Raw genomic sequence first — 16,493 nt, 5'->3', positions numbered from 1 at the left:
AAGACACTAGACAAAAGAAACCATGATGGCATGAGAGCAAACGGAGGGAAAATAATTAGGGGGAAGAGAAAAGCAGAGCAAGCAGTTTGACGAGCAAATGTGGAAGGAGATGGAAGGATAATAGGATGTAGAAACTGACACCCAGAAGAAGGCGGGTGGTAACTGAGAGGGGATGGAGAGATGCTATAGGAGGAGACGTATAGCAGGATAGAGCTGAAGCAGTGGAGGGGGCAGAGAGAGGGAAACTTAAGCTTTCTGGCCCTGATTTTCCATCCCTAAAGGCATTCTGTGGCTTCTAAAAAAAGCCCTGTATATTTGAAGTATTGCGTCACGTGACCAGGGCTGTATTTATGAATCAAAGAGTTTAGTGCTTTCTGAGAGAAAGACAGAAGAAAAAAAACAAAGAGAGAGAGCAACAACAGGGGGACGCTTTTCTGTTCGCAAAACTACAATGGCTGTAAAGAAGACATGCATGTCAGAGAAAGTTTGATTGAAAGAGGGAGGGCAAGAATGCCAGAGAGCGAATGAGGAGGTAGAGTGAGTGGTGGTTGAGGGGGGAGCGAAAGAGAAAAGGCGGAATGCAACAGGCTTCTTTATTCGCACAGAGAGACACATCTGACTTATACAAGTCAACGAGCTGCTCTCGTATGCTCAGTTCAAGCTTTCCCTCCAGACCTTCACTCACCATAACAGGTAAGTCTGATCTCCACCATGCTTTAACAGACCACAAAGAAATATGTTTAGAAAGTTTCAGAAGAGTTGTATTGTCATTTACAGCTTTTCCCCCGCAATAAAGCCCTACTCATGAAAACGAAAGAGACAGTGAATGTGAAAGACATGTTAGAGCAAGAATAAATGTATGTTGTACAGGTTATTCCTGCATACAGATCTGTATGTGTAGTATTGGGATTTTCTGTTGATGACATTGAACTTATGGCAAAGTTACATACTATTGAATGAAAAAAGGTGTTTTTTTTGTTTTTGTTTTTTTGTGCTTTTATTGTGCTTCTGTAATGTGTGCGATTTAGTATGGCTGAATTGGATGTTACGTGTCAGTGAGGTGAACTGGCAGCTGGAAGCAGAAAACGTCTTATCAAGTTCAGACATTGATTAAATCAATAGAAACAGCCTCAACCTGTTGCTAGGAAATGACAGACTGCTGAACTTCTCAAAGCTTCACCGATACACCAAACAGTGCTTATTTGGGGTTCACTACTATCGAAAGAAACAATTCAGATATTCTGATTCAATTTTATTTTATTACAGGAATATTATGCAATTTGATATATATATATATATATATATATATATATATATATATATATATATATATATATATATATATATATATATATATATATATATAATTTTTTTTTTCTGCAGTTATGAGGTAACTTGTTTATATGGTGTTTCACTGAACAAGTGATAAGGTGTTGAGGGAGGATTGCAAAAATTCCAGTCAGAAAATATCTGAAGACATGAAGATTTGTTGTCACTGTAAAATAATCTGGTCAAAACAGTCAGCTCGTAATTTGTGTCTTATCAAAGCAAAAGCTGTTTTTCTTTTCTAAATTTGTCAAATGCTTGCTTAAACTTTACACACACTGACTATATGCACTACAGAACAATAGGCTTCTGATGAATGTCGTATTTCGATTTGACTGTAGCCGTAATGACGCAATATTCCCAATCATACTCTCACATGCACAGATTCATGTATGAGTATTCTGGGTAGTTGCTATAAAAAAAAATCGTTATTTTTCACTTTATTTGCTTAATGTCCTTTTAAACAAAAGGGCAGCACATGAGTAAACTGTAGTGATTAGGGTTGTTATTATTTTTCATTATTAGATGCATTAATATCACAAGTGGACAGGTGTGAGCTTGTCAATAGGTTTGCTGAAGGTTCTGTTAACACCTTAAACACATAATTATCCAAATACAATGGAAATATTTAAATCAGCTGTTTTGAATATCGTCAATGATAAAATGTTTGTGTTGAGATTGCTCTTGCTTCCTTACTGGAAATGTGTTGTGTGTTTTGTATAGAGCAGTCAGATAAGAGCCACTCTCGTTCGTTCAGACGACCTCCCAATGGAAAGATCAGAATTGAAATCACTTTTTACTGTTTCTCTTATACAAAGCGATAAATAAGGCACAAATAGAGAATTCTATCCCCCCGATCCAGTAATCTCATGAGTTTTCGGGGCCGTTTACACAACTTTTTCAGCCAAAAGCTGGAAATATTTTATGCGTTTTTACTGTTAGTTTACACGACAACTTATTTTGGGGACTGAACACAGATATTTTTGAAAACGGGTTTCAAAGTGCAAGTTTTTTGAAAACACCATCATTGTCGTTTCTGTGTAAACACCCAAACGGGAATATTTGAAAACGGTGACGTCATGCGTGTGCGTAGTATGTGTTAGGTATGTAGACATGCGTGGTACATGTCAATTTTAAAGGCAAGTGCGAACAAACATACACAACAATGGCGGAGTACGTGGCACTGTTGCTGCTGTTTAAGAGTTTGCTAACACTTCTTTAGCAAAGTGTGGATTTACTTCACCAATATTACAACTAACAGTGGAGACGCATCATACAATATATGACATATAATCGTCACTTCCCTGCAGTTACTGGTTACTGGTGACAGCGCCAACTACTGGCCTCGCTTACCTAATACAGCTTTTTTGGCCATTTTCCTGGATATTTGTAAACGCGAATACAACCCGAATTCCGGAAAAGTTGGGACGTTTTTTAAATTTTAATAAAATGAAAACTAAAGTCACATGAGCCAATATTTTATTCACAATAGAACATAGATAACGTAGCAAATGTTTAAACTGAGAAATGTTACACTTTTATCCACTTAATTAGCTCATTTAAAATTTAATGCCTGCTACAGGTCTCAAAAAAGTTGGCACGGGGGCAACAAATGGCTAAAAAAGCAAGCAGTTTTGAAAAGATTCAGCTGGGAGAACATCTAGTGATTAATTAAGTTAATTGATATCAGGTCTGTAACATGATTAGCTATAAAAGCTTTGTCTTAGAGAAGCAGAGTCTCTCAGAAGTAAAGGTGGGCAGAGGCTCTCCAATCTGTGAAAGACTGCGTAAAAAAATTGTGGAAAACTTTAAAAACAATGTTCCTCAACGTCAAATTGCAAAGGCTTTGCAAATCTCATCATCTACAGTGCATAACATCATCAAAAGATTCAGAGAAACTGGAGAAATCTCTGTGCGTAAGGGACAAGGCCGGAGACCTTTATTGGATGCCCGTGGTCTTCGGGCTCTCAGACGACACTGCATCACTCATCGGCATGATTGTGTCAATGACATTACTAAATGGGCCCAGGAATACTTTCAGAAACCACTGTCGGTAAACACAATCCGCCGTGCCATCAGCAGATGCCAACTAAAGCTCTATCATGCAAAAAGGAAGCCATATGTGAACATGGTCCAGAAGCGCCATCGTGTCCTGTGGGCCAAGGCTCATTTAAAATGGACTATTTCAAAGTGGAATAGTGTTTTATGGTCAGACGAGTCCAAATTTGACATTCTTGTTGGAAATCACGGACGCCGTGTCCTCTGGGCTAAAGAGGAGGGAGACCTTCCAGCATGTTATCAGCGTTCAGTTCAAAAGCCAGCATCTCTGATGGTATGGGGGTGCATAAGTGCATACGGTATGGGCAGCTTGCATGTTTTGGAAGGCTCTGTGAATGCTGAAAGGTATATAAAGGTTTTAGAGCAACATATGCTTCCCTCCAAACAACGTCTATTTCAGGGAAGGCCTTGTTTATTTCAGCAGGACAATGCAAAACCACATACTGCAGCTATAACAACAGCATGGCTTCGTCGTAGAAGAGTCCGGGTGCTAACCTGGCCTGCCTGCAGTCCAGATCTTTCACCTATAGAGAACATTTGGTGCATCATTAAACGAAAAATACGTCAAAGACGACCACGAACTCTTCAGCAGCTGGAAATCTATATAAGGCAAGAATGGGACCAAATTCCAACAGCAAAACTCCAGCAACTCATAGCCTCAATGCCCAGACGTCTTCAAACTGTTTTGAAAAGAAAAGGAGATGCTACACCATGGTAAACATGCCCCGTCCCAACTATTTTGAGACCTGTAGCAGAAATCAAAATTGAAATGAGCTCATTTTGTGCATAAAATTGTAAACTTTCTCAGTTTAAACATTTGCTATGTTATCTATGTTCTATTGTGAATAAAATATTGGCTCATGTGATTTGAAAGTCTTTTAGTTTTCATTTTATTAAAATTTAAAAAACGTCCCAACTTTTCCGGAATTCGGGTTGTAGTTTTGAAATCATTGTCGTGTACACAAGCAACTTTTTAAAAACGCAAGGGAAAAACTTTTCTGTTTTTGACTACACGATTGTCATTTAAACGTAGCCCTAGAAGTGACCTCCAATATATGTCAAACCTTTTTCAGCTATGCTGTCCTCATATCTCTGTAGTCTTCCTGTATGTCGAGAATCATCTTGTTTGCATCTATTTTTTAATTATTTACTTGTTTCCAAGGAATTTGTTTGAATGAATAACATATGATTGCGATCTCCACTAAATTTCCCAAGTTTTGAAACAGCAACCTCTGATCAGTGAATTTTCCCTCAAGGCTCTTAAAAATTAAGATGGCAATCCAGTGGCAGACAGGTTTTACATCCGAGAACTTTGTACATTCCACTTAAATTTTTTTGTTTTGTTTGTGTTGTAAAGAACCCATTAACAACACTGATTTGAAGAGTTCCTAATATATTTTATTTTTTAAAGTGTGGAGTAAACAATGTCATATGTACCGCCAACATATTTAATGATCTCCATAAGCATAAAGTAGGTTTTAGCTCACAGATTTTTCTTGTCACAGCCTGTTGCGCTGTGTGCAGCCATAGCTTTCATGTTTTTTCGTCAGCATTTATTTGGCTAGCACACATTTCATTAGAAATATTTAAGGGACTCACCAGATACAGCATGTATATATTTATACCTGCTCAAAAACAACTGAACAAAATCATTGCTGACCACAGGCCTCAAACGATATATAATATCAGGCATTTATATGCCATGTGTTAATGGGGCATACAGTATGTACAATAAAAAGATTCAAGAGCCAAGCAAACTCATCAAGACCTGATTGTCCACAAAATGCCATAGTTGCAATAAAACTGGTGTTAGCCAGCACCACGCGTAGAAACTAGGCAAAGTGACAAAACAATTGCAAAAGTATCTTAAGACTTTTTTTAATTATTATTCTACAGTATAATAACAACAATTGTAATTACTATGATGAATATGCATCAAGGTCAATATAAACATTTGAAAGATTTGCTTGTGTACTGGTCTCTGTGTGTGTGTGTGTGTGTGTGTGTGTGTGTGTGTGTGAAAACTCTTTAGGCTTTTATGCATCATAAGCTTAAATGCGTGAATATGTTTCCTAAAAAATAATTATTTACATTGTGATTTAAGTTAAAAGTCATGCCCTAATACCATCATCATATGGCTGAGCTGAGATTAAATGCATCCATGTTGATAAATAAACACCATCAATCCTGATCGACAGAGCAATTGTTCGCAGTATAGAAATGATTTATACTGATAACCACACTTTAAAATAGTTTGTAAACTGAATGGTGCTTTTAAATTGTGTTCAGGAGGTGCACAAGCACAATAATTAGGGCATGCATGTGTGATTTATAGCTCATCAGTTAATCTGTCAGTGTGATGTCTTGAGCTGGGCTCATCTCACCTGTCAGACTGGCGTTGTTCGTCTAGTCTAGCTGCACTTTGAACTCATTGCTCCTGTTTGCACCGGTGCAGTGTTTGTGTGTGATTAACAGAGAGAAATCGAGAGAGCACTCTCTATTTGAATACTTTAACTGCACCTCCCTTCATTCCTTATTGTTCTCAGCTTTTTGTGAATGACAGTTCCTTCAGGCAGAAAATGCTGTCTGTCTCTCGACTTCTCACCATTTCTGCATGTCTTTCAATTTTGAGCAGCTTCCATCAGCCCCATTCTTTTACTTCTGTCCATGTCACGTAAGACACACATTTACCTATAGTTATCTAATTCAGCAGCACAGGAATCCATTGTTTTATATACTTAGTTTCACACAGCACATCCTGTGCACCTGACAGAGGAAACTGAGCAGGTAATACAATAGTGAAGTTCACTGCAGATGGAAAGGAGCTATAATTCATGCAGAAGTGTAGAAGTGTTCACCATATGTGCTGGCAGTCTGCACCGGGCCCATGTTAATACTTTACTGCTGCCGCATCCGTAGTGCATTTAGATTGATTATTTGTGAGAAAGATGGTGAGAAATAGAGAAAAGGAAACATACAAAAGTTGGTGGAGATGCGGAAAAAAGAACAAAGGGAGTGACTCGAACCATTTGGAATTTTAAAAAACAGTTTGCATGCGGCTTATTAGAGAAATGTGTTGGGTTGAGACATAACAGATGATATGCTCATGAGGTAAAAACTCTCCTGACATTCTCTTTTTTAAAAACTGTATAGGCTATATTTTGTACCAGGCCACAATCTCAATTAGAGGTGACCTCTGACCCACACTCGTTGCTTCAGGCACTAAAAGGTGACTATAGCCCGGGACCTTTCAACTACTGGGGTCAACCACCAGAATCTGGTCAATATAACGGCACTATTGTGTGGTTCATAGTCAAAGAAGTTGTCATCTGTGTCAGATGTTGCTATAATACAAGCAATTTAACTCATTCTGTAAATGCTGAATGATTATTCAAAGATATGGATGTGGACTGTGCATTTCAGAATTGAAATTAGACCACTGGTCTTACTCTAAAGTGAGAAATTTGATTATCAGAATTGTTTGTGCTGCAGTGTCAGAGACTTTTTATGGAAGAACACAAATGTAGATGTGAATGCTTGGCCGGCGCATCAAAAGTACAGAGTACCATTCTATATAACATGCTTTCACAAATACTAACACAAATGAGTACTCAGAGGTGGCTTAGTTACTTTCAAATGTCAATGTTATAAGGTAAGGGTTAAGGTTATGTGCATAGTATGTACTTGTGGAACTGGACAGTAAAATAAGGTGCTGCCTAGTTACACATAAGTGATTTTTTAAGTTGCTCAAGGATGACAGTAGTTGTCCTGAAAGAGTAAACTTAATGTAGAAGACAGGTCATGTTAATTCCTATTGTAGCACCCCTTGGAAAGCCAGAAGCATGTGCATTTACATACGTTTGAAGAGTGTGTTTCAGGTCAACTTGTTCCAAACCTGTATGGCTTTCTTTTTTTTTTTCAGTTAACACAAAATAAGATACTATAAAGAATGTTTGTTGTGTCCAAAACATTCTTGTTAACTTCTACCCTGTTAACTGTACGTGTAAAGGTAAAAAACACTTTTTTATTGTAACAACATGAGGGTGAGAATATAATGATTTTGAATATTTGGTTGGACTTTGATTTTGATGAGCCTTGCTGTACCAGGACTTAAAAAAGAGCTCCTTACTGGTGTCAACTAACTGTATACAATATTGAGGCCATTCCGGATATTTACGAATATTCTGACCACTTTTTACTACACAGCCAACGACATAATGACGTTCATAAATTGAAGTTATTGTGCACCAACACTCATAAAAATATTTTGGAGGGAGGGAAGTCTTGTGTTCCAATTTATTAGAGGATGGAAACTTAAGCCATTACCTGCATCTGTATGTTTTAGTTTGCTTTAAGTGTCAAACTTAAAGCCCTAAAGCATACGCATGCTGTGAATAGAGTCTGAAATGTGCATGCACATGTGTGAACATTCGTAAGCTGTCTCACACCTGTGTGCATGGACATTTAAATGTGCTGGTTTTGTGAAATATGTGACTCTGAGTCTCAATTTTGACACGTGCACGCTTATGTACAATAATGGCCATCTGTATTTGCTGAGCCCGTAGGCATGCATGTGAAAATCCCTGCCTTGCATATGTGTGTTAATATGTCTGTGTTTTAATGCACCACATCCTTTGGTTTGAAGTTCACAACCTCCCTCAAGGCACCTTGATTTATGGCTCATATTTCAGCAACGTAATTATTCCCTCTTAGTTCATGTTTTTCCAGACGTTTTTTGCCTTTGCGGCTGTTCGTCGTTTCTTTGGGGAACTGCAGGGCTCTTGTTGGAGGTGCCAAACCTCATTCATTAGCACGCATCAAAGACAAGCTCTCTCGAACCTGAAGCAAAGTCAGCTTTTGTCACACATGGCAGTGACCAGGTGCTGAGGCAGACCTTTTTAAAATCCACGTTCATAGTGACATTTAGACCTTGTTTAACATGAACAACTCATTTTGTGTTGAATTGTAGTGCCCAAGCAGCACTGTTCAAATCAAAAGAGAGCACTTCATGAATAGAGAACTGTTCATTTACTGAGAAGTTTACTTTGATGAATTTATGCCATTCTGTGCCAGGGTATTACATATAGTGTAATAATGTCATAATATTGCCTTTCTTTGAAAATATTCCACAGAAGGTAAATTAACACATGCAGTTTACAAGTTTATGAGTCTAGAGTAGAATGTGTGTTTTTTTGGCCAGGAAAATTACACTCTTTCATTACACACTAGATGTGTCTGACTGAGTCCAAAATCTGCTTTTAACTGCTAATTTGATGTTCCTACACAAAGACATAAATTAAGGTGTTACTGTGAGGACTTAAGAGCAATTAACAGTCTGTAAAATGGGTTCTGCATTATGTAGTTTTTGGTTTGCATTCAAAGAGCATGTCACTGTTATGACAGTATTTTAATCTCATTCGACCCAGTAGACTTAAAGCTGAAGCGTCACCACATGTCACCACATGCAACTGCATGCATAAATAAATGAATAAACTAACATAATTATTTTCACACAAGTTTCCTGGACATTCCCCATGTCTTCCATTGGAAAGTCCCATCTCAAATTCACGCCATTGGTTGAGCCTGTGTTGCTGTGTTGAACTGGTCAGGATGCTCAAACATTAGAGGGGTTTTAGGTGGTATACACAAAATAATTTCAAAAATCTGTTTACCACAAAAGAGGAAATTTATCATTTAAACCAACTTCAGTCATAAAAATGTTATCTTAAAATCACGTTGTGCTCACTAAACATCACAAGCATTTCTCATGCCAACAATATTTACATATGGCAATGCCACATTTCAGAAGTAGTAGTAGTACAGAAAGCAGAAAGCAAACTAGTAAACCTGGTATCATAAAGAAGCCTAGTGTCTTTTAGCTTTTTGTCAATAATATTCAGCAATGAGGGCATGCCATGCCACCTGCCATGTTGGCATCTACCTGTTTTGGCTAAATACTACTAAGTGGCAGAACAGTTTTGCACCTAAAAAAAAATACATTTTTTTTTTGTTCATTCTTGTTTATTTGCTATTTTAAGTGGTGATATGTAGCTACACATAAAATAGCATATTAACAAGAATGGGAGAAAATGGGAGATAAGACTGATAGGGTGCACACACACACACACATGTATGTGACAGGGTTCATATATTCTAATACTGAAGTGGACATCTTATATTCCAAATGTTAAGGAACATTAATTGATTTTTTTTTTTTATGAAAGATAAACTGACAGGAAAATTTGATGAGATCCGTTGATTAATTACCTCCTCTCTTTATACCCCCCACACTCTGTTCAAGCTGGTAAATGAGAGCAGACCCAGACCAGGCAAACCCTGTCCTATAAATGCAGCATTGAGGCAGGGCACACACAGGCGCTTTTGTTGACAGTGTAAAGGTGTGCACCCTGCGGAGGGGCCACAGGAGAGAGCAGGCATACAGCCCTGCAGCATCTGGGGGCTAGGGACATGGGTTCCATGAAAGAAACATTGAAACTAGATGCTAAGCATGGGTAATGGACCTTAAAGAATTAATTCATTTGGTGAAACGTAGCATTACATCACTGTCTCAGCAATGGATGCTCTGCAGTGAATGGGTGCCGTCAGAATGAGAGTCCAAACAGCTGATAAAAACATCACAATAATCCACAGCACTCCAGTCCATCAGTTAAGGGGTTGCTGGGCAAAAAGCAAAAAACAAAAAACCTGCATGTAAGAAACAAATTCATCCTTAAAACATTTTAACTTACCAAAATACCATAATAACATTTCCTCCAGTGAAAAGGACATCTCATCTGAATCAGATCAAGCACTGTCCAAAACAGCTGGATGACAGCCGGATGGACTTTTTCACTGGAGCAAAAGTTATTATGGGATACATGCAGCTTTTCATTGCATTAATTGGATTACTTTTGTAAATTTTTGTGTTGTTTTCATCAGACTCTCATTCTGATGGCACCCATTCACTGCAGAGCATCCATTGCTGAGACAGTGATGTAATGCTACGTTTCACCAAATGAATTAATTCTTTAAGGTCCATTACCCATGCTTAGCATCTAGTTTCAATGTTTCTTTCATGGAACCCATGTCCCTAGCCCTAGCCCTAGCATGGGTGAGAAAGTGATTTAATGCTAAATATTTCACATTGTTTGGAGATGAATAACATTTTGGGTCAACCATTTCTTTAATAGCTTATAATTGAACAGAATGTGGTTGGAAAATGAAGGAGCTAAAATATTTTGTAAGAACGTAATTACGTTTAGAGGTTATGATATAACAAATATAATTAGTTAAATATAAAAATAACAAATGTCCTATCATATTATTCTATAAAAATAAATGTGTGCATAAAATTTGTAATATCTTTTTCAAATGATATTTAAAATAATGTGTATAAATTACTACTGTAAATGGTACGCTCTGGGTGAATGCTGGGTACACTTACACGTCATTAACTCGTATAGGCAATTCTCCTGTATAACTGCTTTTTATTTCACCGTTTTACTGGGTGAAATAAAACCATTGCTTTTTATATGCTGCAAGGCCTCATTCCCCCCAACACACACACACACACACCAGACTTCTCCTTATTCACAATGTGTGTCTAATTAATGAGCAACAACTGCACAATAGAGGAATGTTTCATTCCTGGCTTTGCATTTTCCACATTTGTTTACTCTTTTGTTCTCATTTGATAACTTTTTACTTCTAAGTACTTAATAATGATTCTGTTTGATTTTCTGTACTCTTAATACATTTCCACACAAAGGTTTTGCATGCAAAGTCCTATAACTTTTCTTTCTTTTTTTTCACCTTGCATTTTTCTGCTTTTTCTTTTCTTAAACACATCATTGTTTTCTTTTATCCTTTTCTGCTTTTTTTATTGTTCTTCTCATCGCTTTGTTGAAAACATCTTGAAAACTGTCATCTTGAATGAGATGAAGAAACCGCTGAAGACAAAAACATGTCAATAAGGGGGATTTTCAAAGGACAGCGAGTCAAAAAGGGAGTGATGAAGAAAATATAAGGAATTCAGTTCTGGGGGATTTGGAACTTAATAATAATAATAATAAAATAAAATGAAATAAAATAAAATAAAAAGGTTATATACATACATCAGACAGTAAGTACATGGGACAGTGAGGTGTATTTGAATGTAGTTCAGTGTTTGTGTGTGATTGATTGTTGATGTGTTCTGAAACATGGCCATTCTGCACAGTCCTCACATGTGGAACAGTTTACTGCAGCCCTGCTCCAAATGAACACAACCTTACAGAGCAACAGACTGCAATTAAAAGAAAGAACCATGCAGACTAAGAGACAGACAAAGACAGAGAGAGAATAGTCCACTTATAAGTAGATCAAAAGGAGTGTACTTTCAAATCTAAAGTGCAAAAAGTTCCAGGTAATGTACCTGTGAAATGAAAACAATGCCAATGGAAACTCCTTACTATGACACATTTAAAATGTACAAAACAGCTCTTTGAATGTAAACATGATTCTTTAAAAATGCAATCCATTACGATCATATGTGTCAGTTAAGAAAACTTGTATTTGTAATCTGTATGAAGATATGGAAAGTCAGCTTCACCATTTATGGGTTTGTGCTCTGGAACTTTCCATCAAGTCCTGATGGAGTAGAAGGAGGGGGTAAGCGAGCGCTGGGTGCCCTCCACCCTGGGCATGTGGCAGTAGAACAGAGGCAGCTTTATTGAGCTGTGTCTCTGATTTAAATCATATGGCATCGCCTGGAATCGCTTCATGGCTTGGAGGCCGTTCAAATGAATGCCCAACAAGAGACTCACTCTGTTTCTCCCCCACATTTCATCTGTTTGTTGGATCTCAATTTCTTTCACAGTGGTTCTCACTAAAGCAAATGGCGTCATGACTGCTTGATTAAGATGCTGTGTCTTTTATATCTCAGATGTCAAATGTCTTTCCTGAAGAAATGTGCACGCAAAATGATTAGAACTCAAAGTTTCAGTGGTTTCTTGTCACTTCTTAAAAGCATGCCATTCATGTGAAATGTGACAGCTGATTTGGCAGACCTGGCTAAGATGTTCACCAATTCAGGCTAGATTATTCGTAAAAAAGACTTTTCCTCAGACAGGCAGGATTTTTTATTTTTTATGAATTTTTTTTGGCTTATCCGACTCAAACCTATTTAGTTGTTTAGAAAGCAGAAAACCACATGAAATCTGGCTTTTACAAACCCAGTCCAAACCACATTCATATGTGGTATGAAATCAGATGGCAATTTCAGGTTCTTGGAAATGTGTGTGTTTCAATCTGAATGGTCAGATTAGATTTTTTTTTTTCAGACACCATTTACATTGCTGCATCAAATGTACATTACAATAAGACTGAGCAAAAAAATAAGTAAATTAAGGCACAGCCATAGATGGTATATTTTATGGAGACATTTCAGTTTTTTACTCTGGTGTTGAAGATGTGATCTCATAGCTGTCAGATGCAGACAGTTCAAATTCTGCATTATTCTTCTATATATGTTGATAACGTTCTTCTGTCTGATGCTGCCTCACAAGTTGGATCCTGACTAATTTTATGAGAAAGCATTGGTTTGACCTCTTGTGCTAAACTGATGTTTATAGTGCATGGGGTCACATGAGTTTTAAATGCTATTTTTTCCCTTTTTGTGTTTTTCTGCAGGCATCTATTGGATTACTGTGCATCAGTTCTGGATCACTTGCTGAGATCACCTTCCATTCAGATCAGTGCTGCGCAAATGTTTACAATGGATTTTCGATTATTGCACTCAGCTTATTAAGAGAAATCTTTTTATAAAAAGCGTCAAAGTTAAAAGAAGTGGTAATTTACCATCTAGGACCTTAGGACCATAGGACAATCTTTGGGCACTGGAGGACCGCCATCATCACAATGGCAACCAATAGGGAGAGGCCTATGAGTCATATGACAGGGTTCTACCCCTTTGCCTTCAGTTCAATGCGAAACCACTCCCCCTTTGATCTTCTGGCCAATGGCAGCCTATTTGGACGATTTGGAGCAGACCTACCCAAAGAGATGGCAGCTCTGTGTAAGTAGCAGAATAATTTCATTTTATGAATAAAACTGGAGCCTAATAGTGTGTTCTTTTCTTATGTTGCCCTTAAGGTTTTTTTATTTTATTTTTTAATTGTTTACAGTAATATTGTGAAATATTATTACAATTGAAAAATAACTGTTTTCTATTTTCTATTTTTATATATTTTTGTATATTCTATTTATATATATTCTATTTAATAAATACAATATAGGTACTTTATACCTGTGATGGAAAAAAAACAGCTTAACATTATTCACAGGAATAAAGAATATTTGACATTTTATTCACATAGAAAACAATTATTTTAAATTGTAATAATAATTCACATTTTTTTTCGAATAAAAGTGCATAAAGAGACTTATTTCAAAAATATATAAAAAAATAGTCTAAATATGTATAGAGTATTTACACACTTAAATTATGCAAATATTATTTTGTTAAAAGGAAAAACAAAATAAATGAAGCTAATATAGAAGATTCTACCAGTAAAGTGTGCTTTGAGTTTGTTCAGTTCAGGGTTTGTTCTTGATGTCGGCTGTGTTCAGACATGCACATCCACTGTATCAAACAGATCACATGCCTGTCACCACCTCCTGGAATAATCCTGCCGAAGCGCACACACACGCGCGTGCACACACACATGTTTGTTTTTGTGTAAAGTGTGTTCATCCAATAGGCGTAATGGTTTTCATACTGTACAAACTGTATATTCTATGGCCCTTCACCAACCCTACTCCTAACCCTAACTCTCACAGGAAACTTTGTATGATTCATAAGCGTTTTGAAAAATGGGGACATGGGTAATGTCCTCATAAGTCACCCTCTCCTTGTAATACCTGTGTCATACCCATGTCATTATACAGAGTTGTGTCCTGATATGTCACAAAAACAAGAGCACACACACACACACACACACACACACACACACACAAAGAAAGGCAAATTCAAATCCATTGCACTGTAAAGAATGAATATAATCACAAATGTCCATTTATATCCAGAAAAGGGTGAAAGAGGAGGATACAACTTTGTTCAGCAAACTGAACAAGGATTACATTTCAATGCAAAAAAAAAAAAGGAAAAGGACAAAAAGTCACATAGCGGTCACAAGATGTTTGATGTATGATACCTGGGATACTGCTTCGTATTTTGTCTTCCTGAGAGATAAAAATTAGTAAAAGTAAAATAGTTGTGTCAACAGTGCTGCAACTATCCTGTGTGATTATCTCATTATGTGGTGCCTTCATACACAGACGCTCCATTAGCTCCATTTAATAAGAGATAACATCTACCCATCCCTCAATCCATCCTTTCTTCTTTCAGAGTGGGAACATACAGAGGGAGAGACAGAGAGGCAGATGGGCTAGACGGGCGGGACAGTCTGTTTCTTTAAAAAGCTGATCACTCAATTGTTTGCATTGTAAACAACAGAGTATTTAAAGCCTTCACCCTGTTCTCACTCTTAAAATAAGAGTGACAAAAAAAAAACCTTATGCAATGCACACAAGAAAAATGACACTGAACCCACTGCAAGTACAGAGTCCCGTTGCACATAACATGGGTTGTTAAATTTATGTGTTTTTAAGAAACCCTAGTTCACTAAAATTGGTAACCTAAAAATAGCAGATCTCAATTAAATGGTTTTGCTTGTCAAAAATATGATTTAACCCTCTGGAGTCTAAGGGTATTTTTGGGGCCTGGAGAAGTTTTGTCATGCCCTGACATTTGTGCTTTTTTCAGTTTCTTATAAATATCTAAATGGGTAAAGTCTAATCTCACTGTAATCAGCACAAACTGGGCTATAATTATATGTCAAATGCATGCATGTACATGATTGTATTTTTGAGAAAAAAAAAATGTTATGCGTGGTTAGTGAAAAACTAAAATGTTAAATCACTTGAATAAGGCCATAAAACACATAAAGAACAATGGTTCCCGGGATTTTTGAGAACTGGAGCTTGTAGCCTAGAATTTTTTTTTCTAAATTATGTGAAAATCATCTTGTTTACTCACTCACAGAAAACAATATATTGATTTACATTTTCTAAGATTTCTAAGAATTTTCTTTTTGTTGGTAAAAGTCATATGCGAGTAGGCGTCAACTATCATGAATATCATTGTGATCCTTTTAACAATCTTATTTTCTACAAAAAAAAAAAAAAAACATTTATTGTTATTATTGTTATCATTATTATTAATGTTGAAAGGACCTGAGAATATTTTTCAGGTTTTTTAGGGGCAATCAATTGAAAGAACAGCATTGTTTTTACATTTGTTACAGTTATCTATTTGTTACATTTATATTATTTACATCAAGCTTTTGAATGGTATAGTGTTGTATATTATTATTGAAACTTCATAATGTTTCACTTGATTATATATTTAGTCAGGAATTATAGTTTGGAAAAAGTCTTTGGAAAAAGTCTAACTAGTAAAATGTTTACACGTTATGTGAAAACTAGTAAAAGTATATAAATAAATAAAAAGAGACTTACTCATGTTTATGATCTCTGCTGAATAAAGTGCTTCATTCTTTTTTTTCTGAGGAAATCTATTTCTCAAATCCTCAACCACATCACATCTTTTTGGGGTGTATTATGTCTTATTCCTCTCATCGCGAAGCAAACAGTAAAATAAAAACTTGAAGAACAGTCTGTCTGTTTTTTCTTCTGTTATGGGTGTATTCAAGCCGCACGCTTCAGTTTGAATCTGAATAGCGCGTTCAGCGAGGGGGCGTGGTCACATTAGATATAATGAAGGGAGACATGAAAAACAGACATCCCGTAGTTTTCATATGGATTACTTTATTACAGAATATCAGTTTTCGGCGGCACTTGTTTAGTTTAAAAGTAGACATGTCAAGCTTTCTATAGATATCTCTCTCATGTCTCTTCGTTGAATATTCACGTTACAGTTCATTTTAATGACGTGTTTGTAAATGAAGATCAGCGCAGACAAAGGCTGCAGACAGCACACCATGTTTGTTATCTTTATTTTATAAGTGCACAACGTTTTGTTGTTATTATGTCTGTATCCAAAAAAGTAG

General features: G+C 36.7%; 1 protein-coding gene across 2 annotated transcripts in view; it reads left to right on the top strand.

The window, feature by feature from the left end:
- The first annotated feature begins 283 nt into the window (after positions 1-283).
- LOC132126563 (retinoic acid receptor gamma-A-like) overlaps positions 284-16,493 on the top strand; it is a 40,109-nt gene continuing 23,899 nt past the window's right edge. Inside the window, exons 1-2 of one of the 2 annotated variants that reach the window (XM_059537875.1) lie at positions 284-693; positions 13,054-13,438. In XM_059537875.1, coding sequence (XP_059393858.1) covers positions 13,282-13,438 — 157 coding nt within the window. In that variant the 5' untranslated portion in view covers positions 284-693; positions 13,054-13,281. The remainder of the gene's footprint in view (positions 694-13,053; positions 13,439-16,493) is intronic. The other variant, XM_059537877.1, reaches the window with a different exon arrangement.

Source organism: Carassius carassius, chromosome 44 (genome assembly GCF_963082965.1).
Source record: "Carassius carassius chromosome 44, fCarCar2.1, whole genome shotgun sequence".
Classification (NCBI taxonomy): domain Eukaryota; kingdom Metazoa; phylum Chordata; class Actinopteri; order Cypriniformes; family Cyprinidae; genus Carassius; species Carassius carassius.
This window is presented reverse-complemented; position numbering and strand designations above follow the sequence as displayed.